The 27,705-nt window shown below is 33.3% G+C and overlaps 1 protein-coding gene across 2 annotated transcripts in view; it reads left to right on the top strand.

Moving 5' to 3' along the window:
• The window catches only part of DACH1 (dachshund family transcription factor 1), a 435,501-nt gene that overhangs the window by 383,620 nt on the left and 24,176 nt on the right, over positions 1-27,705 (top strand). For both annotated transcript variants that reach the window (XM_017951299.3, XM_017951301.3), the window contains 3 exons: positions 8,691-8,838; positions 11,855-11,998; positions 12,497-12,565. In XM_017951299.3, the coding sequence (XP_017806788.1) occupies positions 8,691-8,838; positions 11,855-11,998; positions 12,497-12,565 (361 nt within the window). The remainder of the gene's footprint in view (positions 1-8,690; positions 8,839-11,854; positions 11,999-12,496; positions 12,566-27,705) is intronic.

Below are 27,705 nucleotides of genomic sequence, written 5' to 3'. Positions count from 1 at the left end.
TGTAATTACTTTTATTTACCTCTCCAAGGACATAACAGAAGGCCTTTAATGTAACATATCTTCTCATCTATTAATACGGCATTTTTTAATACTAATGTAATTAGAGTCTCCAGAACTGTATTCAACTTTAAGGTTTTATAATGCAGTAAATGAAAATCATCAATCCAGCCTATACTAAATCATGGTAAAATAGTTGATTATATAAAACAAAATATTTTTTTTCTAAATTTCACCCATATGTTAAGGTAAATGTTTTCAGAAAATATTCCTTAACATTTCTGAATTTAAGTTCTGAAAAGTAAAGGAATAATTCATTTTCTTATGTATAAAACTCAATATGTAGCGAAGGAAAAGCTATTTGCATGTATTGTCATTAACTGAAAGCTCTTTAACCAGGTCAGTGAGGATTTAATTTCAATTTCAGCAGAGAAAACGTTTCTGGGTTTCATCAGTGTAAAACAGCATGCTCATCTGAAGAGCAGGTTTGACACATGTACTCTTGCATTGTATATGACCACTACATTTCAAAGTCAAATCCTATCAGTTTGGAGTATTCATCGACACTCTACGGACCAGAAATACTCAGATTAGGAATGTCATCCACATCACCTCAAACTATAATTATTTCAGAAGGAAGGAAAGAAAGAACAAAAGAAAGAAAGAAAAGAAGGAAAAGAAAACTCCAGTTTTAAAATGTACAAATTTTAGAAAAATTATTCATTGTAGGTGGCTGTAGATTTAATATACTCTCCTTTTCCTACCATATGCTTTGAAGATATATTTTCATAAGAGTAGATAAAAGGACAATGGTCAAGACAAACTAAATTATTTCTGTTCCCAAATTATAGGGATCTGGGACTGATAAAGTTAGAACACCCACAATAAGAATGTTTTATTAAAAATAAATTAGGGGGCGAGTGCAGTGGCTCATGCCTGTAATCCCAGCACTTTGGGAAACCAAGGCAGGTGGATCACCTGAGATTAGGAGTTCGAGACCAGCCCGGCCAACGTGATGAAACCCAGTCTCTACTAAAAAAAAAAATAGAAAAAATTAGCCAGGCATGGTGGCGGGCACCTGTAATCCCAGTTACTTGGGAGGCTGAGGCAGGAGAATTGCTGGAACCCGGGAGGCAGAGGTTGCAGTGAGCTGAGATTGTGCCATCACACTCCAGCCTGGGCATCAAGAGTGAAACTCCATCTTAGATAGAAAGATAGATAGATAGATAGATAGATAGATAGATAGATAGATAGATAGATGATAGATAAATTAGGCTTGTCCATTTCAATCTTACTTATATGTATATGTATATATAGATGCAGTTATATATTTATATGTATGTCTAATATGCATATGCCTATATTTATACATGCATGTACATATGTGCCCACAGGTGAAATAAAAATTTAAAATCCTACTGAATTTCATGCACATATATATTATAAATACATATATATACACACACATACATATACAAACACACACATACACACATTTATTGTCAGTAATGGTTTCATACCATTTTACAAAAGCTTACAGATGCTAACTCTTTTACTATTGTCACATTTACTGAGTTATGGTATTATCGTAGGAATGGTATGGAATGTTTAAATAGTCATGACCCCGGATTATTAGGTATACAGTATAAATGTGATTGCTGTCCAAATTCTAATATGGGTAATTACATTCTGTCTACCTCAATTTCCTCTGCAGTTTCAATTATATATAATAGGATTCTGTGCTTTCTGTGTCAAAATGGTAACATACTTTTTGTGTAGTAAGTTTAAAGCTCCATTTTTTTAAGATGTTACTTTTTATTAAAATTATGACTAAAACACCCTGTAAAATAAAGTGTTTCCATAAAGTGTTATTGTTCTAATAGTCAATAAAGACTGGAATTTAAAATTTGTAATGATTACTACAGATGTCCTTTCCATGACATCGTCATCAAAATTAAATTTTTGTCAGTTATTTCTTTGTGTTTTAAAAGAAGATCTATAGAAAAATACTATAATTATATGTGAAGATTTTCTATTTAATTTTTATTTTAAAATTTAAATTTATAAAATGTACATATATATATTAATTGGGCACCAGACTTTTGTTAACTATTTGAGCTATACTGCATTCCTGCATTTAAGCGTTTTAGAAATTAAAAGTTAGCGGGGCACAGTGGCTCATGCTTGTAATTCCAGTACTTTGGGAGGCCTAGGTGGGCGGATCTCGAGGCCCAGAGATAGAGATCATCCTGGTTGACATGGTGATAACATGTCTCTACTAAAACTACAAAAATTAGCTGGGTGTAGTGGCACGTGCCTGTAGTCCCAGGTATTTGGGAGGCTGAGGATGGAAAATGACTTGAATCCAGGATGCGGAGGTTACAGAGCCAAGATTGCACCACTGCACTCCAGCCTGGTGATAGAATGAGACTCCATCTCAAAAAAAAAAAAAAAAAAAAAAAAAGATAGAAAAGAAAAGTCATAATGAATAAAGAAATCTAAAGTAAAAAGAAAAAAAAAAGACCTATAAAAATCCTATGTTGATATATAAACATTTTATATTTAAATTTTATATTTAGAAATTTATAAAATGTATATATGTAAGTAATTGGGAAGAAGAATTTTGTTAGTGCTTGAGCTATACTACTTCCTGACATTTGAGTGTTTTAAAAATTAAAAGTGATAATGGATACAGATATCTAGAGTAAAGAACAGTAATTTAGTTTAGTAAGGAATATGGATACAGTTCAGTTTTTGATTTTTAAAATTGCTTTTACTTTTCCTATATGGCATTTTTTTTTTTTTCATTGTGGGCAATCTTTCATTATGGCTTCCTCTTTCAAACTTGTCCATGGAGAACAACCTGTGAGCTTTTATGCAAGGAGACTAAAATTTTAGTGTCAATTAATTGGATATGACACCTTCGAACATGAGCTACCATTTGAACATGATCAAAGGATAATTCTGCTTACTTTTTTTTTTTTTTCTTTTTCCTTTGCTTTTCTTTTTTCTTTTTAAAGATAGTCTCCCTCTTTCACCCAGGCTGCAGTGCAATGGGACAATCTGGGCTTACTGCAACCTCTGCCTCTCAAGTGATTCTCCTGTCTCAGCCTCCCGAGTAGCTGGGAGTAGCCTCCCACCACCACACCTAGCTATTTTTTTAAAAAAATGTTAGTAGAGTCGGGGTTTCACCATGTTGGCCAGGCTTGTCTCAAACTCCTGACTTTAAGTAATCTACCCCCTCCCAAAGTTGCTGGGGTTACAGGTGTGAGCCACCATGCCTGGCCCTACTCACTCTTTTTAATCTAGAACCCTTTAGCACATAGGGTGTGAGCAAATTATTTACTTTATCTATCTTGTTACGAAAAGGATTTAAAAAGTGGCTTGCAAATATTAAAATAACTAAAAAGTGAAAATGTAAAGTTTGAGTAGAGAATATAAAATTTAGGAGTGAGGTTAGCATTGAAGATTTATTTGCCATGAGGGGATATATGATTGGAGTTTGGTTCACTATAATCTATCTACATGGAAGAATTAAGCAAACAAGAAAGACCTAAAACATATGTTAAAAGCGCAATAGCTTCAGCTTCACTGGGTGCTGTGACTCACACTTGTAATTCCAGCGGAGACTGAGGCGATAAGACCACCTGAGGCCAGAAGTTTGAGACCAGCCTGAGAAACATGGGGAGACCCTGCCTCTATAAAAATACAAAAATTAGCTGGGCATGGTGGGGCATGCCCATAGTCCCAGCTATTAACACTTGTGAGGATGAGGCAGGAGGATAGTTTGATCCTGGGAGTTCGAGACTACAGTAAGCCATGATGGCGCCACTGCACTCCAACCTGGGTGACTGAGTGAGACCCTATCTTAAAAACACATACACACACAAGAAATGGCAGCTCCAGATTGATTCACTATAGCCTAATAAGTGGACATAATCCAGCCATGGTATCTAGGAGGAATTATTCTCTACATCTGTGTTTGTGGAAAGAAAATGAAAAAGAATTAAGTATAAGACTGAACTATAGTCATGCATCGCTTAACACTGGGGATACATTCCGAGAAATGAATCACTGGACAGTCTTGTAGTTGTGCAAACATCATAGATTGCAGTTATACAAACCTAGAGGATATAGCCTAGTATATACCTAGCTATACAGCATACCCTATTGTTCCCAGGCTATGAACCTATATAGAAGATTACTGTATTGAATACTGTAGACAACTGTAGAGCAATAGCAAGTATTTGTGTGTCTAAACATAGAAAAGGTACAGTAAAAATATGATATTATAATCTTATGGGACCACCATCATGTATGCTTGTGGACCAGAAAATTGTTATGGAGGTGAATGACTGTACTCTGATTATCCATCTTCAGTTCTTTACATTTCACTATCACGGCCAGTAATTTTACTTTACTTTTTAATATATTTTAAAATAAAATAATAGTTTCCTTATTTACATTGTTAATACATAATTTTAATTATAATTTAATTATAATAAACTTATAATTATAAAAATTATCATATTTATAATAATTTTATTATATATTCATTTGTTATATTAATATATTATTTATTACAGTATATATTTGTTATTTATTATATTAATTTATTATATAAATATATTTTAAATATTAAATTTAATCATAATTTAATTATTGATACATAATTTAATTATAATACATAATTATATATAATACCATTAATTAGGAGGAGACTTTGCATAAACCCCAACAAAATAGACATTGACTGCAAAATATGGGGAAGCTTGTATCAAATATATTGGCCCTACATTATGTTTTTATTTTCAATGGTAATTATATATTATGAATCTTCTCTGCTTGTACCTGTCATACATCGGCGTTGCAGGACAATAATCATAGCATTAAACTGAGTATGGTAGTATATTTTGTTACAAGAACTTCTCTGAAAATGTGTCAGTTGGGCCGGGCGCGGTGGCTCACGCCTGTAAATCCCAGCACTCTGGGAGACTGAGGTGGGTGGATTGCCTGAGGTCAGGGGTTTGAAATCATCCTGGCCAACAGGACGAAAACTCTACTAAAAATAAAAGAAAATAAGCCAGGCATGGTGGTACATGCCTGTAATCCCAGCTACTTGGGAGGCTGAGGCAGGAGAATTGCTTGAACCTGGGAGGCAGAGGTTGCAGTGAGCTGAGATCGCGCCATTTGCATGCTAGACTGGGCAACAAGATCGAAACTCCTTCTAAAAAAAAAAAAGTGTCAGTTGATACTGTACTATTGATTATGTGTTTGTTATTGATTATTTGTTTGTTTTTTGGTCTACAAAAGTTCCTGATTCCAAGGGACATTATCCTTTTTCTCCCTGAAAAGAGACCAGGGAAACATTAAAATAATAATAAAGAAGACTAAGTAGCTGGATAGTTCTGATCTAGGCGTACTCTACTCAGTATTTGGGATTTTCAATCAGTCTCTTGATTCTTCTGCACCTTGGTTTTCTCATCTTTAAAAGTATTTGGTTACAATGGTGATTGCTAAAATTCTCTTCAACTAAGGTGTTTTAATTTCATTAGAAGCAACACATTATTGAGAACAAATTTTGTCACGAGTTTCAGTGACACTCGAGAAACCTAACTTACTGTCGGATTCTGAAATAAATTTATGTTAAATACAAACATGCATCAAGTAAGCTTTTCCTCCAGGATCTAGCTAGGTTGCTAAGAAATGTTTCTTAGCAATATTATTTGAAGTCGTCTTACATAGACAGATATTGTACTTTCGAAGCCATATCAACAGTAGAAACATTGCTAGATGCAGTGTCCTTTAAAAAAAAACTACTCAATCTCTAAAAAAAGATGAAAATAATTTACAAATTAGATTATTTTAGAAAACAATGACATTTATATATTATAACAACCATTATGCCTCACTCATAGAAAATAAATTTGGGGCCAATCAACTATTGTCTCTCACCATTGCTGTGGCATAACCTTAAAATGTATTTCATTAGACTTGTCATTAACCAACTTCAATATCCTAAGAACCGTCCTCCCCTTGGAGAAAAAATCATGCTTTAAAGCTTCTATCGTTTTCGGTAATACACATTTTTGCCACAGCGTTTTCTGGATATTGCATGTTCAAGTGAGATGCCGCATTTAATGTGACCGTTTGCATGTGATCGACCTGGAAATTTTACAGAAGTTACACAAATCTGAAAGTACTATTATCATTGATGACTACAATGGTGTCCTAAAGATTTGTAGATGTTGTGAACACTACTTCCTATTGCTTTTCCCAGCCCCCTGCTGCATTGAAATTTAATCGGTTTTCTGTATTTTTTGAAGCAGAGCTGTCACTGGCAGTAACATACTTTTGCATATGCATCAGTTTGGCTCTAGTACAGATTTTTGTTCACACTGGACTCCTACTGATATGCACTGATTCAAAGTCTAAAAATTACATTTAATTTTATATAGCTTATAAGTAGTCCCAGAGAGTATTGGATCCTAAAAGCTAATATTTTTCAGACATAATCAACAGGAATAGGTAATGTATTAACATTAGTCACATTAGCAGCAACTGTAACAAAAGGAAACAGTAAGCATAAATGATCTCAGCAACTTCACTCTTTGCAACGAATATTAATATAAAATTACACAAATTAGAGTTGCAGTTTAACATTATTCAACATGTTTATTCATAATGATTGTTTCATATTTAAATAACACCAAAATATTGTGTTTTGTCAGCCAAGGACAATAATAGTTTAATAGTAATTTATTTTAAACAGCTACTGATAATACAACCAATCAACACATTAAGTGGTGCCAACATTGGCATCTTGCTAAATAATCTCTAGACATTGCACAGAGAGTACATCTTTCAAAGATAAGTCAACAAGAGCAATCAGAGCAGAAAATTAGAATTTGGTATCTTAGAATTAAAATACAGCTAAAGTTTTAATTGGGGTGATCTAAAAGGGCACTTGATGTAATGATCTCTTTCATTTGTTACTAATTGTTTGTTCCTGATGAAGAAGAAGCCTACACAGGAATGTTGCTGAGTTGAGTTAAGATGGCAGTTTCCTTAGCAGCTATGTTTTATTGTTAAACAAAAAAGAGTGGGGAGGGGCAAACTGCCACAGAGAAATCTTTCTTCAGCTTGTTTCATATCACAAGAATTATACCAGCAGATTCAGGGTCAGGTATGGCAAATATGGAATAATTTATATGTGGTCAAAAGAGAATAAAATTGGCTTACAGCAATGCTATAAACTGTATTGGTAAACTGAAGTAGGACTATCTCTCTATTGTGCTAACAAGTCAAGCTGGAGTAGAAATTCCTGATTCAAACTGCTCATAATATCTTGCAAGGGAGTCACATCCTAGAGTACATCTACAAATGACATCAACTTTCATCTCATTTTAACTTCAGTTGAAATTTCAGTCACTGACACTCACAGACCAAGGCAAAATATCTTCTACTTCAAAAACTCATTTCGTATTGCTGAATTGAAGAGAAGTTTTAGCTCTAATTTTCACTAGTAACTGTTTCAGAGTATCTTAGGAGAGAAAACAGAGAATGCTTTTTATATGTTTAACATATTTCCATATCTGATTTTTAAGAACCTTAAAATACTGCTAATTTTTAAAAGCATACAGTATGTCAAAAAATATATAAATATATCCACGATTAGTTGTATGAATAAACTTCTCTTTCTCTATATGTTCTTTTAAATTATTACACTGCCTAATCATTTCTTAGAAGTTATCCTGAGTTTATTACAACCATCTTGAATGGCTTTTTAAAAAGTAATATACTACTAAACCAATTTTTAGATCCCTTAAATCTATTATGTATCTCAAGAAAAATGTAGCAGTACTATAATTGCTATTTGTGAAATTTTAAAATCTAGTATATAGTGGGCACTTTCTGGGCCTGGGGGCATAGTTCCGAATGACAGAACATGCCCCTGCCCTAGAGAGCTTACATTTTAATAGAGAACACGTAACATAAGTCAGTAAACAAATAAATATATGTCAATACCACATAATGATACATTCTATGAAGAATTTTAGGGAGGGGGTAATAAGATACATTTGGAGACAGGGTAGTAAGAGAAGGCCTCTCTTGAATGGTGACTTTGAGCAAAGATGAAATGAAATGAGGGTGTGAGCCATGCAGAGATCTGGAGGAAAAGCATTCAGGAAGGGAACAGAAGGAACAAAGTCTGTGGGGGCAGAAGCAAATTGTTTCATTGAGGAACCAAAAGGAGACCATTGCGGCTATGTACTTATGGTAGGGAGTGGGAGAATGAGCTCTGAGGAGAAAGGTGAGCACTGCCAGAATCCTGGAAGGTTGTATAAACCATGTCAGATAATTATTTGTGGAGGAGTTTCAGCCTAATTTCCTTCTCAGTTCTTATTTTTTAGACACGCTTACGTGCTGCCCTCATTTAACTTTGGATCTAGATATTCTAATTAGAAGCAATTAAACCTGCATGCCATAAATATTTGTCTTCCGAAAATAGTTTAACTAGACTTAGGAGTTTTATGCTTTAGTTATAGTATTTGTCCTAGTGAGTGCAAAGTGAATGCACAAGAATTAGATCATTTGATCACTGGGTTCTTCGCTCTTAAAATGCTTTTAAGTAATGAACGAAAAGTGCTTTGTATTAAAATATTACCATTCCGAATATCTTTTTTGTACAGGGGCTCTTGAAAGTTGCCATAGATAATGCCAGAGCTCAAGAGAAACAGGTCCAACTGGAAAAAACAGAGCTGAAGATGGATTTTTTAAGGGAAAGAGAACTAAGGGAAACACTTGAAAAGCAGTTGGCTATGGAACAAAAGAATAGAGGTATTTCTAAATTTCCAAATAAGTTTAATATTTACAGAAAATATTAAACATATTAATACTGTGATGATGATTTATTTTGAAATTGTAGTTTTTTTTTTAATTTAATGGTAGCTAAAATTCAGAGCAGAATTTGAATCCTAGGCTCATTGTATTTCTTAATCTCCAAAGTACATGTTTTCTCTTCTGTTCCTACCTCAGGAAATTGAAATACGTCCATTACATCATAAATTATATAACTTTTATTGATGGTTGAGTTTAAAAATTCATGTTCTTTAAGAGAAGAATAAACTCTAATGATAGCCATGAAGAAAAATTTTATGTTAATTCACAATTGCCCTTTGAAAAACTTGAGTTAAACTCATAAATCTAAAATAGAAAATACTGATTATTCAAGCGAAGCAGGTTTACTAAGATATTTATCAACTGAAATTGAAAATGGATGAATATCTGAACAAATGACCAAAGTTAAATGTTTGTATAATTTTCTTTCTGAAGGCCTCATTTTCATCCAACAAGGTCAAGTACACAGAGTAGAAACTGATATAAATTCTTATTGGATAAAATAATGTTATTATTGATCTGTGAATTGCTTCTTTTATCACACTGTACAGTACATCTATAGATAATTTTGAAGGTCATTTATATTTGCATCTTTATTTTATGTATGAATTTGAAGATTATTTTGTCTACGATCAACTGCCTCTTTGCTTCAACTATGATTCTTTTAAGTATTCTAGAAGTGAAGTGGGGGCTACTTTTCACTCATTTAATATATATCCAATATAAATGCTCCACATTATTTTCTTGTATATGTTTGACATGGTCATTTAAAAATCGTTCTGTTTTGCTTTTAAACTAGCAGGATTTACCAGGTTGTTTTATTAGCTATTATGAAGCAACAGCTAATGTATTCTTGGAATTTGGTCAATTCGGGAAGCTGTCATCCCAGATGTATAGCACAGTTCTAAATAATGTGGCTTCCATAGATTCAGGTATTTAAATAATCAAAACAAGGTAAACATTGATAATGGCTGTATTCCAAGTGAATAAGGAAGTTGGGTCAAAGAGCTCAATCTATGGAATCATCTTCCATGAAGCAGCCATGTTTTTATTTTGCTCTTACTAAATTTTGTTTAGTCCTTTTTTACATAACTTAAAGGCAGGCCCAGGGATTCCTAAAGTACCCATTTGGTTACTGGAGAGACCTTCAGAATTTCAAACCTTTTGGGAGGATTTACATTCTGTTTTCTTTCATTAACCACTAGAGGGCAAAACATTCGCAGATCATACCGTAAAGTTCCCATTTAATTAATTACAAACAGTAAATTCAAGGCAATAATTATCAATACTTATCTATTATGAATGTGTCTATTGTAGCAGTGTATTACCCTGAAGAAAGAGAACATGGCAATCCTATTGGGTTCAATCACGTAGGAGGAAACCGTGAGCCGTCAGTGGAAAAGTGCAGGATATTAAGCCTTTAGAGCCACAAGAGCATGCAATACAAATAAATATTTCAGAAATTACTGTTTCTTTTCAAGGCGACTCATAAATAATCATCTTTGGGAAGGGAAACAGTAGGCAGGTAATTTTGTTAAGGTAAGCACATGATTTGCACACCATTAAATAAGGGAAATTAACATTTATTTAAAATCAGTTTCAATTACTTTTCGTATAACACCATAGCCAGTGTACATTTTGATACAAAGCAGGTTTTTAAAAATATATGGTACAGCAACAATATACGTGACATGTAAATGAGCTGCCATCTTAAAAATATTAGTAATAATAAAAACAGGATTATGTGGAAATTAGAAGCGAAAACTAAAATACTTACTTGAACCATTATTATTTTATATTTTGATTAAATATTCTGCTTTAAAAGTGTTGCTATTCTTTAATCTGTAGTAAGAAATCAAATAGTAAACATGGAATGAGTAGTCTTCATGATTAAGAGAAACATTTTCTCATACTGAGTCTGTCACACTGATGTCTACAATGTTTATCAACCATCAAAGATAATTTTAAAGAAAAATGCATATTCCCATATGCTGAGTAGTTACCATATGTATACATATATATGTAGTAAAAGTTAAAGCAATTGTCCTCCAGAAAGCATAGTCGATATACATTTTGTAAAGAACATTAGTTATTATTTATTGAGTATATATTATATACAAATATTTAAATTGTCCAGTTGGAGAAGAATGTTTCATAATCAACTTTTTGTATTATCTATTTTTTAAAATATAAAAGGCTCATCATTATTGTTACCAGTAGCATATTATTATTAGCAATGAGGTTTCATACTGCCTCAGATTTCTGCAGAGTGAAAGTAGAATAATTTTCTTAAAATATATCATAGTACTGTAAATTTGCTATGAGAAAAATATTCTTAGGGAATCATCACAACTTCATCTCAACAACAACATTTCTGCTTATATACGTTAACAATAAGAGTATTTTTTCTAATGTACAAAAAATATTTATTGCATTTCCTAAAATTTTAAGGAAGAAATTATTGAAAACTGAGTTGGTCTAACATTGCTTTCCAAAGCGTTTTTAGGGGAGATGCTCCATTTGCTGCTCAAAATTGATTCCCTATGAGGAAATAGGAAAGAGGCATGCTTATAAGGGTTTGCACTATCCAAATGACTCTGCACTATTATGATTCAAGGACAGAGAACTAAGCCACAAAATTCATTTAATCAAGCTTCCTTTATCAGTGAATACAAACATTTACTAAAATTAGTTTCCTATTAAATTTATCTTTACATATGACAATTAAAGCTATTCTTGCAATGTAATAGTTCTAGGCTAAAATAAAAATTGGCCTTCTTATTATTTTACTGGGAATTATTTTAGGTAAAGGTGGAGATTTTTGGAACTCTCTTTTTATAGGTAGACTCAGTCCAGCAGGAAAACAAAATGAATAACATAAAAAACATAGACCATTTGTAAATTAGCAGCATTACAAAAATTTCAATAATAATAATATGCATACACTCTTTTTTAGCCATAGTTCAAAAGAGGCTAAAGAAGGAGAAGAAGGCGAAGAGAAAATTGCAGGAAGCACTTGAGTTTGAGACGAAACGGCGTGAACAAGCAGAACAGACGCTAAAACAGGCAGCTTCCACAGATAGTCTCAGGGTCTTAAATGGTAAGAGGGTGTATATTATTGCATGAATAACTGTCATTTTTAATGCTAAAAGGACAATTTAGACATGTGTTTGTAGTTTTGTATGTTTCTATATCTTGTGATTCATTCAGCTATACTTGAAGCTGAAAGCAGGGTGGGAAGAACGTATTGGGGAAAATGACTTATTTTATAGGTGCTTCCACTGTTTTTTACTGAACTCCAGCATCTGGGACTTGGCATTGCGTCTCTGTTTAACCAGATCTTTTTCTACTGAAACACAATAAAATATTAATTTGAGAATTTCCCAACCCCCATCCTCTTTTATGAACAATGTTGCGTTGCTTACTGTTCAAATCTTCCGAAAATTCTTATGGTTATAGTTTTTGTTCAACCTTTAAAAGATGACAAAGATTTATGTAATTTTAATTCAGCAACAAAGTAACAGGTTGCTCTTTTTTAAAAAAAGGACAATAGGAATCAAATGAAATATGTGTCACTCTTACCTTTCTGTGCTTTTAGACTCTCTGACCCCAGAGATAGAAGCTGACCGCAGTGGCGGCAGAACAGATGCTGAAAGGACAATACAAGGTAGGAATTTGCAGAAGGCTATAAATCTAGATCTTGCTATATGAGTTTTTCCTCAGCTTTAGCCTGCTATTCAAGCATGTAGCCTACCATCTGGGCCACATCAAAACAAGTTCAAACAAGGTCAAGTTCATCTTGCTTGTTTATATGAGTGAATTCATTTTGTGCTGATAGATTTTCTTTAAATTAACAGGTCATCTCTGTTTATACAATGCAATTAAAAGGAATAATTAATTTTAAACAATGTATGATTTAATCTTGGACTCAGTAAATGTGTTTTATTGAATGTTTGAAGCCCAGTCTAATGCAGGAAGGGTTTATAAGTTCTGTGCTACATAAATAAAATCTGTGGTTAATCAAATAGGTAGTTCTTACAATTTAAAAAGGTCTAACTACTCATTTTTATGACACTTACTGCAAGGTACCTGCAAAATAGACTAGTTGAATGTTAACAATAAATAAGATTGTTTAGTTCCTATGTGGATTCCAAATGTTCTGTGTGCCATTATATACACTTTAATAACACAAATCTGCTGAGTAAAATCATATAGAGAATACCAAAGGGAGTTGTATTAAATGCTCAGAAGAGCTAAATATGTATATTGTCATGACCATACTATCAGAAAAGAATAAAACCAGAAGGTAGCATTTATAGTCAAACATCTATTCTAGACGACAAATTCAGCCTAACAACATGAATACTAAACAGTAACAAGAGCATTTGTTTTCTATTTAAAATGAAGGTGATTCTTCAAAGGGATGCCTAAAATGATTAACTGCCATAATCCTCCCAATTGCTTTTATTCTGCATTTTAAACTCAATCATTTTTAGGATATTGTATGACATTAATTGTGTTACTTAATCAGCTCCAAATATATCATTCTTGGCTTCGTATAAAGGAAATATACTTTTGTAAACTATCATATGTGCAAGAAGTAACAATCACAAACTTGAAGAAACATTTTTGAGGAAAGAATGGATTTTTTTTGCCTGTATTTATTTTACCTGAGGTCATGCTAATTAATTTGTAAATCCTAAGGTGTGAATCATATATTATTATGAGACATCTTGGATGTACAAGATTAATACTATTGTAGATATAGAAAAATATGTGAATTTTTAGAATATTATGGATTTCAGCACAATTATATGTGTTTATATGTTTGTATGTATATGGTTATGAAAATTAAAAGAATCCTCTTGCATCTTATAAAACTTACAAACACATGTTAAAAATTATTGTTAATGAAAAACCAGTCCTCTTTATCAGAGACAATAGCACCAATAAGACAAATGCAAATGTCAGCACCAATGTGTACAAGCAGGGCCTATTCATGCATTAGATAATGTCAAAGTGGTCTCGGAAAGTACATGAACCCATAGATAAGTGTGACATACAAATCATCTGGTATACACAGAATCCTCTAGGTGGTCTGAACTCAAGCTAGAAAAAATTATAGACAATATAGTCCTGCATATAAATGAGAGATTCATTGTTAATATTAAGAAGTGATTAAACATTTTAGTGTGGTTGATATGATATGTATGCCACCCATAACAACATGTTGGTTGTTAATAAGGCTATAGTTATTTTTGTTTGAATTTGTCAAATTTACATATGTTTAAACATACATTTTAATATAGGTAAAGTCTTGCTGTATGAGGTTGAAATGTTGACAACTTTCAGTTTCCATTGTTGTGACTGACTTATTCTGAAGAGAAGTTTTAATAATAAATTGCCTTCCTTTTGGTAGCCAGAATCTCACCAATGGAGGAATACAATGAACCTACATACCAACAACTTAATGATTAGGGAAACAAGACACTTGCACAACAATTATACATAGTAATTTAAAACCATATACACATTTGATGGAATTATTTTTGCCTTTAATTGTAATAGAAAATCCTCACTCACTTTATTCATTCATTCGACCTGTCCATTGTTGTACTGGTCCAAATGTACAGCTGATTTTTAATAAAACATACTAACTATGCATGAGATTTATCAGATAATATGACTTTTCCCAAATTGTAATAAGAAACACACTGTTGATGAATCTGTTTCTAGCTGTTAGTTGCTAAAAGATATTTTACCAGCAGTCAAACTATTTCAAGACTCAACATAACAGAGCACAGAGATCATATTTGCTATTCTAACACCCTATTCAATAAGCTTAATTAGCCCTTTGAACTTTTTTTTTCTACCCTCAGACAAAATTCATACATTTGGAAGCTAACAAACAGAATACAATTAACTGCGAATGAAAGAAATCAAAGAAACAATACTGTATTTAGTTAAATGCTGGCGAAGGACAAGAAAGGGAAAGGCAAGAAAGAAAGAACCAGAACTCATTACTAATTTGTGAAACTGTCTGTGTCATGCATTTTGGGAGCCATGAGCACCTGCTGCTTCACAATTCAAGGATGATACACACACAGCCTCTCGCACTCATCACTTTCTCTCTCCAACTGTCCCCAAGCCCAGGTGTTATGACATTCTTTTATTATTTCTTGCTCCCAAGCCAATCATAACTGAAATTATTTTCTATTCCAAAGTAAACTCAATTTATTGGGAAAGACAAAATAAGCCCACAGGTTTTTTAGCTTTTCATGTATTTTTAACATTTCTGGCAATAAATAAATGCCACTCTTGGCCCAAGAGTTAGTCACCTAGAAGTCAGGCACTTAAATACTTACTGCTTGAGTGCTAAGTAATTACCCCTAAATATGCACATCTGGGTAGACTAAACATTGCCTCATTGGCATTTTGTATCACCATTTCTATAAAACCCCAGAGGTGGACAAGAGGAATCGAGAAAGTAGTGTAGAAAGTATTTCTGAAGAAAGAAGCCCTAAATAATTTACTTGCATTTTCTTAGTGAAGTAAATCAGCTCATTGTACGCAAGATAAATTCTTCATTGCTGATTTTCAAATAACTAAGAACTCAGGAATTGTAAAAATGCTATAAGTACAGACCAGATATTCAAAAATTTAAAAAAAAAAATCTTCTTCCAGCAACTGAAATATATGGCAATTAAGTCTCTTATGCCTTGTATCATACAGATTTACATGGCATGATTTGTGTTGGACTTTGAAAAATTTACCCTACTCAAGAAGTTTTCTAAGATCTTTTGAATATATAAAGTAGACAGAGTTCATAAAATCAATCCTCGAGCACTTTTTTGGGCTAGTCAGTAAATATCCCTCAAAACCCCTTTGCCTCCTACACATATATACGCACATATGTGCACATTTTATGTAGCCAAATCTATAACATGATGGCTTTCTTCAGCTACGACATCATCATATGTTTATTCTTTCTCCTTAGGCAACAGCAACTACTTACATAGTTTCTTTTTTCTTTTTCTTTTTTCTTTTTTTTTTTTTTTTTTTTTAAGACAGAGTCTCACTCTGTTGCCCAGGCTGGAGTGCAGTGGCATGATCTCAGTTCACCATAACCTCCACCTCCTGGGTTCAAGCGATTCTCCTGCCTCAGTCTCCTGAGTAGCTGGGACTATGGGCGCACACCACCATGCCTGGCTAGTTTTTGTATTTTTTTTATTTTTTAATTTTTTTTTAGTAGAGACGGTGTTTCACTATGTTGGCCAGGCTGGTCTCGAACTCCTGACCTTGTGATCTGCACGGCATGGCCTCCCAAAATGCTGGGATTACAAGCATGAGCCACCACACCTGGCCCCATAGTTTCTTTAACTTACCTATTTAGAAAATGTATAGACATTTTTCCAATCCACTCAGACATCTCTTAAGAGCTCCAGATAATAATATCCAACTTTTTATTTGTTCGACTCACAGAGACCTAAAAGTTCAGTGCACAAAACTCTGTGTATCCTTCTCTCTCCCCAAGCCTGCCTTTCTCCAATGTTCCTTCCCTATGGCACCCTCATCCATCTAATCCAGTGCTGTCGTTAATATGTAATGAGGGCAGAGTGGAGCATGACATTTCCCTCCCTCACTCCCTCATCCTCTATGCCCAGTCACGACTATTTCCCTTCAATCTCTGTGCTCCCATCATACTGGAAGTTTTTCTTATTGTTTCACTTTTTTCCCAACCTACTGCAGACATTTTTTCTTCTTCCTTGCCTTTACTTAACCACCCCTTAAGTCCCAGCTTGGACATATTACCTCAAGGAACACTTCCCAGACCCCTCACTCTCTCGCTGTGGCAACTCCCTGCCCCCTGGGACTACTTCTGCCTCTTAGAGGTTCTTACTACACCTTCCATTTCTCCATAGGAACATGCTGTACATGCAGTTCCTTGTTCAATGTCTTCTCTCCATGGTAGCTGGGGCAGAGCATAAACCATATGTGTTTTGTTCACTGCCAAGTTCCTATTGTCTGAGAGAGAGTTTGGCACATAGTGGTGTCTGCTGTGATTCCCTGAAGGAATGAATCAGCCATTGATGAATTAGGATCTATGTTAGATCTTGTGGATATGAAGATCCTTCATGTTCTGACATTTCTCAGACTTTGGTTGAAGACACTGATGAGAGGGAAAAAAGGATGACCTAGTAAACCCAGAACTAGACCGGGAGCGGTGGCTCACACCTGTAATCCCAACACTTTGGGAGGCCCAGGTGGGTGGATCACGAGGTCAGGAGTTTGAGACAAGCCTGGCCTACATTGTGAAACCCCATCTCCACTAAAAATACAAGAAATTAGCTGATCATGGTGGCAAGCATCTGTAATCCCAGCTACTCGGGAGGCTGAGGCAGGAGAATCACTTGAACCTTTGAGGTGGAGGTTGCAGTGAACCGAGGTCGCACCACTGCACTCCAGCCCAGGCAACAGTGCGAGACTCTGTCACAAAATAAAAAAGAAAAAAGAAAAAAAGAAAAGAAGAGTAGCCCAGAATTAATGTTTACATCCAAGAGCTGAATTAACAGGATGTGTTTATTCTTCTTTGTTTGCATTTTTAACTTTATTTTCTTCTTTTCACATTTGACCTAAGATTTGGATTCTGTACATACTTAGATCCAATATTGCATTTTAAATTGATATTTAACTTACCACAATAACAAAAAATTCATTTTCAAACTTGTAGTTTTTTGCTTTCACTTTTTAAGTAAAAATGTGTTTTTTCAAACCAAGAAAAATAATTGTTAAAACCAATGGGGATGTGGACCATAGTTCCTCTGACATCTTAGAATATCTGCAAGTTGTGCTTGCAAAATCCTGATTTCACTTGAAAGTACAACTCTTTTATTTACATCCAATGACCATAATCAAAACTGTTTGGCTTTTTATTCTTTTTTGACTGATCTTAGATCATAGAAAGCCAAATATTCTTCCAACAAAAAGACATAAAAGACCTGCCTTCACATTAAAAATCTTTTTTCTAATGTAAAAATATCTTCTTTCTGTTTGCTAGATATTTGAAGATACATGCTGAATTTTAAAATTATTCATTTTTTCAACAGATATTTATGCAACATTGATGATATGGCCAAGCACACTTTTATGTTACTGTTTTAACATTGGGAAAGAACTTTAAGATAAATTAAATCTCCTTATTGTGCAAAAGAGGGGACTTAGTGAGGGTGGATGACTTGTTAAAAGTCACACTAAGAGTTTATTGGAACTGAGACTGTAAGTCCAGTTGCTTTCCACATCTTGTTCTTGCTGGTTGCTTTTAGGTTAGGATTGTGAAATTATTCCCTTCTTGCTCTTTTACAATATATTATTATTGTTGTCATTATTTGTTTTGTTAACATAGCTCCAAAGAATCATATTTCATGTCATTCTTATGATGGGAATTTATGTCTTTGATCAAGCTTTTATTTAAAAAAAAATCAAATATACTGTCACTCAATGAATTTCCTAGTAATACATTTTCTTTCATTTAGACAGGTATATTAATAGTAAGTGGAAGTATTTACTCATTAAAATAGTTAGGTGGATTGGGAACTGAAATTTATTGAGCCTTTCCTGTGTATTCTAATTTAAAGGTGAGATCACCTAAGATCAGAATGACTAATTAACTTTCTCACAATCACACTACTAGTTAATAGGGTTTCTGGATTTCTGGCATTTGAATCGATATTTATGACTTCAAAGTACCTGTTGCTTCCACCATGCCTTTTCACCCAGGCTTACATGTCCCTCTTATAAGATAATCACTCACAACCACATCACTCATTTTGGATAGTTAGTTTCTTGCCTCTTAATGACTTAAAAAGTCCAAAACAGTGTACTGCCAACTAATGGTATACAATTGGAAAAATGTTTCCTTTCCTGCTTTTTACTTTTTTATCAGTCATTGTGCCATTATGTTTATAGACACTTCCAGACACACTGGGGGAAACTCCGCTCTAAGCAACGAAAATAAAGTGACAGTGAAAAAATTAAGACAGTAATCATATTTAGAGAAAAAATTATCTACAACTTAGCATGTAATGAATTTATTATAAATTTACGTCAGCGACAGATCCAATTTTGATTTAATATATAACATTTGGCGAGCCCCTTTGTTTCTTTTGAAGTATGCATTTGAATATAAGTTGCTAAATGGTACCTCAAGACTTTCATACTTTAACAACACTAAATTGTATATTATACTTACCACTTTTAACATCTTTATGAAAGCATTGTTCAAGTTTGATTGTCATATAATTGTTAATGCAGATTTCAATTTCTAATATGACTTTTAAGATCAGTGTGGGAGTTGGGGGTTCCTTAGGCACCTCTATGGAAGCTAATAGAGCTAATAGATAAGAAATGCTAGAAATCAGGTCTAGACTGAAATCTCTGCCCCATTGTTTCCCCCACCCCATTAGCAATAGCTTCACCTCAAATGGTCATTGTAAAGATTAAATAAAATAATCGATGCAAAGCATTTAGCACATGCTGGGCAATAGTTTGTACACAGTTAAGTTTTAAATGTTAATATTAATTTTTATTATTACAACATATTTACTACAGGTCCTGGCAATTGGTAAACACTGAAGCTATTATTACTTTTAATATTTAATTTACTTTTCCCTTTTCGGGAAATCGACCTGTATTTATAATACAATGTTGAATTAGTCCCATAGTAAAGTGTTTGTGGAGATGTCCAAGAACTTTTTAAAGTTACCTAACCAAGTTTTCCATATTTAAAAGCGTCTTTATTTAGATTAAAAAGGGGAATGTAGGGGAGAAGGAAAGGTTTCTTAGAAACACAGCAAACAAACAAGTCAGGACTAAAACTGTTTTCAGGACTGCCTGCACTGCATATTGACTATTGTTTAGTCATTTAGAATTAAGTAATCGCCATGTGTATTACCTGAAACCATTTTTCTCGATCTTAAAATATAAATATTAGAATTATGTTACTATGAACAAAACAAAACAATAAATTTGCTTCTAGTCCCTTGGCACTGGTTTCCTGTGTTTGGCAGCATTTCTATATAGCTAATCAATTTAAGACAGCACTGATTAAATTGAACAAAAGGTGATATTGATTGTAGACAGTAACCAATAAACAGACTATTGTTCTATAGTTATTATAGGTCATTGTTAACTACTCATTTAATTAGACAATCAGTTATTAATATTAAACAGAAAGTTTTAGAGATACCCATATATTTTTTAACATTTTATAAAATTTTAAATATTTTTTTCATTTCAGCATATTTTATTCTTTTTTTTTTTTTTTTTTGAGACGGAGTCTTGCTCTGTAGCCCGGGCTAGAGTGCAGTGGCCGGATCTCAGCTCACTGCAAGCTCCGCCTCCCGGGTTTACGCCATTCTCCTGTCTCAGCCTCCGGAGTAGCTGGGACTACAGGCGCCCGCCACCTCGCCCGGCTAGTTTTTTGTATTTTTAGTAGAGACGGGGTTTCACCGCGTTAGCCAGGATGGTCTCGATCTCCCGACCTCGTGATCCGCCCGTCTCGGCCTCCCAAAGTGCTGGGATTACAGGCTTGAGCCACCGCGCCCGGCGTATTTTATTCTTTTAAAAATATATTTTAAAAACAAATTTTTTTTTAACGTAAGTGGATATGCTTAAACTCCAAATGCTGAAGGCCTCTGGCACGTTTTTGTGGGGAATTGCTTCTAACGTAAATTAAATCATACATGATATAGACATAGTGGGCATTGTTAAATGTGAAGCTGCTCAAAATAGTAATAAAATGTAACTCATTATAATTATTTACTTTGTAAAATTATTTAAATATATTATTTCCATAGAGCTAGTTTTCTAAACTGGTTCTTATGAAAAAGAAAGCATTGTTATCATATGTCTGTGTTGGGACATTTCATGAAGTTTTGTGATGTCATGTCATTTCAATCAGGCAGAGAAAATTTAGGCATAATGATTGAGCTTAGTTTGTAATATAGTTGTCGTCTTTTCTTTTTTTTTTTTTTTTTTTTTTTGAGACAGGGTGTTGCTCTGTCACCCAGGCTGGAGTGCAGTGGTGCAATCACAGCTCACTGCAGCCTCAACTTTCCAGGCTCCAGCAATCCTCCCACCTCAGCATCCTGAATATCTGGGACCAGAAGTGTTGTGTGCCACAACGCCCAGCTAATTTTTGTATTTTTTTGTAGACACGGGGTTTTGCCATGTTGCTCAGGCTGATCTCGAACTCCTGAGCTCAAGCGATCCACTTGACTCAGCCTCCCGAATTGGTAAGGTTACAGGTGTGAGACACCATGCCCAGCCTGGCATCATTTTTTTCTAGTAAAAATAATGTAATAGGGGCTTGGCACTATGCGAGTTTGGGAGATAAATTACTTTAATCTGGGAATAGCAAGGATGATGGATTGAAAGTGGAAGTTTAGAGAGGGGAAGTAGACATCGTGCAACTAAATGCCATTAAGTATTGAAACAGAGCATTGTTAACAGAAAATATAAATGTCTTGTTAGCATAAATAAAGTTGAAAACATAAATTAAGTTGGCTTGCTCATGAACATGTTTGTGGTTGGGCTTAAATAATGTCTGGAAGACCAATAATCAAAAATAGTTGATATATGGAAATTGGGAAAGATATTAGCAGGGGACCCTAAAGATCACTGCTAGATCCATTTTGATTCAACATCATAATTAGTAGCATGGAAGAGTGGTTAAATAGTGTATCAGTGAAATTCACAGGTGATCCTAATTTAAAAGTTGTGACACATCTCTGCGGTCAGTATAAACATGCAAAATAAACTTGGGGAATTCAGAAATTTAAGGAAGAATGAAATAAGATTACCTTTGTAAGAAAGAAAATTTAATTTTAACGTCTGTTTTTAAAGAATATTATAAAGCTCAACATATATCAATGATAATATATGTCCAGTAACATCTTTTTATGGTACTATAGTAACAAAAATTAGCTGCAGGGCTGAGGGGAGTATCAGACAAGAGGTAGAAAAATCAGCTGCATTTAAATTTCATATATATATTTGTACTGATGATATTTTTTACTACTATGTATTCCAAATAACTAGGAAGTTGCTTTTTCACTATGGCCAATACATTAATTTTTAAGACTTTTAGACAGTATAATGTTATCTTCACATTTATGAAAAATGTATTTATAAGTTTTTGCTTTGAGTTTTTTTAACCTTTATTATCAAGTGAAAAAAATGATGGTTCAGTTGGCGTAAGTTATCCAATTAACTCGTTCATCAAACAGCATCACAATAAATGTATATAATGTCTACGAAAGCTGAAGAAGGTTTCCATTTAGTAATATAGATAACAACTAACTCTAATAGTTCATATTCACAAAGCCTGCTTCCTCTTTTTGTATTCATCCTCCGTGGTAAGGATAACCTGGCCATCTTAGAGAAACTTTAAGAAACGCAGTGGCTTCTTTAAGATGGAGCATAAATATAATTAATTTTTTTCTGAGAAATGTTATATTTCAAGAGTCATAAGAGTAATCTGAAAATATTTAAGTAACAGAAAAAGAACCCCCATTTTAAGTCTGTTTGTTACAATACAGATTTGTATGAGCAAAATAAAAAATTGGTATACAAATGCATGGTTATGGAAAGTGTGTCATTAATTTTGAAAGCATGTGTATATTTAGACATTCTAGGCATATAAACTCTTTGATATAAATTCTTCTTTAGAAAAAAATAAAACATAATCATTTAGACTATAAATATAAAAATGCTTATAGTGCATTATTCCACCACCCATGGTTAGGGACAGAATGCAGACATGCCACAATAATGTTTTTTTTATTTCTACTGTTCGAACCATATTAATGAGAACATCATTTTGGAGAACTAATTATTTCTATTTGTCTTGTGTCACACTTTCTAATTCCCCTATATTAGCACAGCCAAAGCAAATTAATTGCTTTTCCAGTAGTTGAACCTTGTCCAAGAATGAGCTCACATTCCCTTCCAGTTTCCCTGTTTCTGGGAGTGCATTGTGTCAGAAATTTCTCTTGATACTAAACATAGTCTTGAGAATATCTTTACAGATTTCTGTGTGCTCACTTGATGAAATTTATAAGTTTAAGTGACCCGCCAGGAAAGATAAAGTTCTTAGCTGCAAGATTATACATCAAAACAGTTAAAGTGAAATTAAAATTAAATGAATGAATCTCACTGAAGCAAAAAAAGCAGTAATTAATGGTTCCCTTAATTGTCTTCATAAAATATTTGCATGGGTCTAATTTGCATAATTTGCATGTATTAATTAATCTTTCAAAGGAATTTTGTGCTGAGAGAAGCCAAAAAATCTCTTTGTTTTATTTAAGATCTAATGAAATATTTATCTTCTTTAATGAACTTCTCATCTTCATTAAAATAAAAATTGCCCAAGTTTGTATGTTTTAAATGTTTTTATAATTGAAGTGTTCAAAAAATCTCTTTAGTCTTACAACAGCTGAAAAACAAACACATTATTTAGCATTCAGTATCATTTTAACAGCAGCAACACTTTAAAGAAAGTTCAATTTCACTTTCTCAAATATGGCAAATCATATGGCAAATACATACAGCGATTTAGTTTTAAAAATAAGATTTATAAAGACCAGCTCATTTTTTTAATGACAGTGTTATTTTTATGGCTGAAATACTGAATAATTGGAGGGTATGGGTATTTTTCTCATCCATATGATAAAAATCAGAATGTTTAATTGTTTGGGAAATGGTTCATTGGTTGAAAATATTTTAGCTGGTTAAAAGAAATTAGTCTGTAAAAATCCATTTGTTATTATTAACAACTGCTAGATTGACTGACAGTGTTTCCTGGCAGAGGCTACAGAGTTCTAACTTTATTCTAAATCTGCTTGCTAAAGAATTGCAGCAGGAGTTTCTTCTCTCACAAACTAAGAGATCATAATGAAAACCAAGAGACCTGCCTTGGAAGGGATGAAATCCAAAATCTCATCAAGTGCCAAATAGTATACATTCAAGGGAATTTAGGAAGAATGGGAGGAGAGAGTCTGGAAGTTAAAAAGACATAAGGGAAAGGATATTGGTGATCTCTTAATGGGACTGTTTTTGACACAACAGTGTTTCAGGATATTACCAAAAAACATCATCATATAATACTTCCAAAGCAATTTAAGGTTTACACATCTTTTCCCTGGCATTATTTTTATTGATCTTCACAGTAAACCCGTTTTATATTTGAGAAAACTGAGGCACATAGATGTAAGTCACTTGGACTCAAACTGTGAACCCAGAATCGTTGAGTTCCTTTGTCTCCGTATGCCTTGCTTCCTGCATGACAGCAATCTTTTTATGTCATGATAATTTATGAAGTGGCTATGAGTGACTAAATGGTAAAGTAGATAATGAGGGTGGCATAAATTTATGAGGATTAAGATTCAAAATGCAAATATATAGTCTTTCTATGTAAAGTTTAGTAGTGTGATAAAATCAATTAAATTGACTTTGAGTTTCCTGTAGGATTCATCTTTAGTAAAAAGGCATTTTCATTAGGCAAAGGTGGCCCTGCAGCCACTCTCAGCTTGCGTTTTTCTCAAGAAGTTTTCTCTAAAATAAAACAAAGTTTAGTTTTCTCTAAAATAAATTCACTAGTTTACAGGGATAATTAATAAATCAGTTACACAATAAATGCCAATACAGATTTTATTTTACTAATATCAATAATGTATTTAAATAACTGGTTTTAAAATGATTAAAATCAACGTTAATACTATTTAGTGCTAAGAGAGCAGTGCTGAACTGAGAGTAACAGTCTAATGTCAATACCACCATTCATTAATGTTGTGACCTTGGTAACTCACTTTAAGTGGTAAGTCCTGTTCTAACACTGATATTTTTATTCTGTAAAAATGGCAAAGACATGTAGTTTGTTCACTGAGTATAGACACACAAACACATGCACACACACACACTCATATGTATTCATGGTTTGTGTGTGTGTGTGTGTGTGTGTGTGTAGATAGATAGATAGATTCTAGATCTAGAATTCCTGGGTTCAAATTCCCATGCTGGTGTTAACTGTATAATACTAAGTGTGTAAATCACACTGTTTGATGTTTTGGGTTCCTAATCTGTAGAACAAAGATAATGATAATACCATTTTATTCGTGGAATTGTTATGAAGATTAAATGAATTAATACACGTAAAGAAGTTAGAACAGTAACTAGTAGAGGCCAAGTGTTGAAAAGACTTTGCTATTTTTACAATTATGCACAAATTTAATGTAATAGTAGTTGAAATTGTATTTATTTTTGGTAAAAATTAAATGTATCTTGCATTCTCCTAGGTCAATGATTTTTTTTTCTGTATGTGATACATAGCTATTCTTTGAGGCATGATTGAGCTGGAAAATGAAATAAATATTCACGAGATTTTCTAGAGCATTTAAAAAATTCATGACACTGTGAGTTTCAATAGTTACATCAATTAAAACAATATAGCATAAGGAGTTTTATTTGCAGCTACATATTGTATATAATTATTTATATCTTTCAGAATAAAAAATAAACTAGTTACTGTTGGCTCAAATTTAAGATGGAAGTGTTAGAGTGGCTTAATTTTTTCATTATATTTGGCAAATTCTCTTAATATAATTTGTATTTTCGTATAGTGTGGAGTAACTGCAGACTCTTCTAATTCATATATAATCACACTCCAGAGATAGTAAATCTCCAAACATAGTTCCACTTAAGCTTACTAATTACACCTATAAAACGATGAATGATGGCTACAAATTATTGGATCTGACTCTCATTCTTTATTTATTTCTCCCTGGGAGAAAGAGTGCTGGATGAGGAGATTTTAGACCATAAATTATTTCCATACATATTCAGGTGTGCTATGTTTAACTTTGATTTCATACCCTGGTTTTACATTTACATTTAGTTCATAAGGCTTATGAAGTCATCTTCACAGAATTAAGAACTAATTATTTGATTTCTATGGTAAAATAATATTATATTAATAATTTTATGTCTTTATTTTCTTAGTGGTTTATCCTGGTTAATATAGTTTTAGGCCTCTCTTGTTCCAAAGTATCATTGTCTTTTGACCGTCCTTACCAAATTTCTCTAGCAAAGTTATATAAAATTTCACAACCTGGGCCTTATTCATAGTCAACAGATAGTGGCTTGGAGAGAAATCTCACTAATGAGAAAGGATTTGATGTAAGTTACAAGAATGGAAAGCACATTCCTCTTCTAAACCCAATAGATAGTAATGAGTGCCAGCCAACCCAAGTGGGACCATAAGCCCAGTAGTACCATATTTGTTCTCTAAAGGAACTCCAAATACATATATACATGCAAAGTTACAGATTCTTAAAAGCACTGTGGAAGCCTGAATAAGATGTGGGCTAATTTATGTTCTCTGATAATAGTAAGAAAGATTTTTTAAAACCTCTGAATTGAAAACAATTGTAACACAGCATAAACAAATTTGAAAAGAACAGTTCAGTCACAAACAAAGGAAAAAGCTCCCAAAGTTCTTTTGAATGAATGCAATGACTTCTCCTAACTGCTTTGAATTCAGACTTACTTTTGAGATAATATTTCGAGGGTCATCTTCCTACATCTTCTTTTACGTTTATGCCATTCAGATTAACCCCATTGTGTTAGGCACTTAAGTGGTATAAATATCGCAAAGGATAAAAATGCTCAAAGTTTTTATTATGTAGATTCTAATTATTCTTCTTAAATGATTTGAAGGAAGAACATTTAAAGAAATTGCAGAAGATGCTTTAATTTAAAGGGTTGATTAATTATATAATGTAATAGCTAATAGGCTTGTATTTCCCTAAGAGTTCAGGACCCAGCCTGGTTAATGTGTCAAAGTCTCCATTACAGAAAATAGTGAAGTAAATGTAATAGATAAAAGAAAAATATGTTAATGGAATAAAGTCATATGTTTACTGTTTATCCTTTGGAATACATTTCTTGTAATTCTTCATATCTTTGCTGGATGAGACCCCATTGAGGTTTGTAACATATTTGCACTTACTTTCCAAGGGTTACTAGCAGTGGAGTCAAACGGGACTGGAATAAGCTTTTTCTCCATATTGTTTCATTATTCATAGATATTTTATTGTAGTCTTGTAATGAGATTTTAAAATACAGGTCAAATTCAACCAGTGACTTATTGCTCCTTTTTACACCCACTAATGTAACAAATGAAGGCAGGTAGCCCTAATGCTTTGACTGGTTTGGTTTCAAACTAGACAGAAACCTCTTCACTGGCTCCCCACAAGACAATTTTGTCAAGCCCAAATCAAGGGCACAGGATGGGGCATCAACACCACCCAATCATCCATCCAGAAAACATGTAAATTCACTGAAGAATATGAGCTGTCATGTTAAACAATAGAACAAATCTCATTTTGACCAAGAGCTGGGAATAGTATTTAGCTTAGTTTCTATATTTCCTCATCTCATAATTTCACATTCACCACAAGAGTCTCAACTGACTAATTCCAAAAACACTGATAACATTTATCTACACAGTGAAAATGTTATGAAATTAATGCTTGAGTGGTTATAAATCAACACAGAAAAAGATGTGGTGAATTTTCTAGAATGTTTATATACTTAAATTTTTCAGTATAACTACATTTTTGTTTTCTGTTTCTGGTATGCCATATAATAACTGATTTTCTAAACTAATGTGTAAATATTTAGTTTGGTGGGTAATTGCCTACTTGGATCTCAAATGCAGTTCTTGGTTGCCTTGGTTTGAACAGTATTTTT

Source organism: Papio anubis, chromosome 15 (genome assembly GCF_008728515.1).
Source record: "Papio anubis isolate 15944 chromosome 15, Panubis1.0, whole genome shotgun sequence".
NCBI classification, from domain to species: domain Eukaryota; kingdom Metazoa; phylum Chordata; class Mammalia; order Primates; family Cercopithecidae; genus Papio; species Papio anubis.
This window is presented reverse-complemented; position numbering and strand designations above follow the sequence as displayed.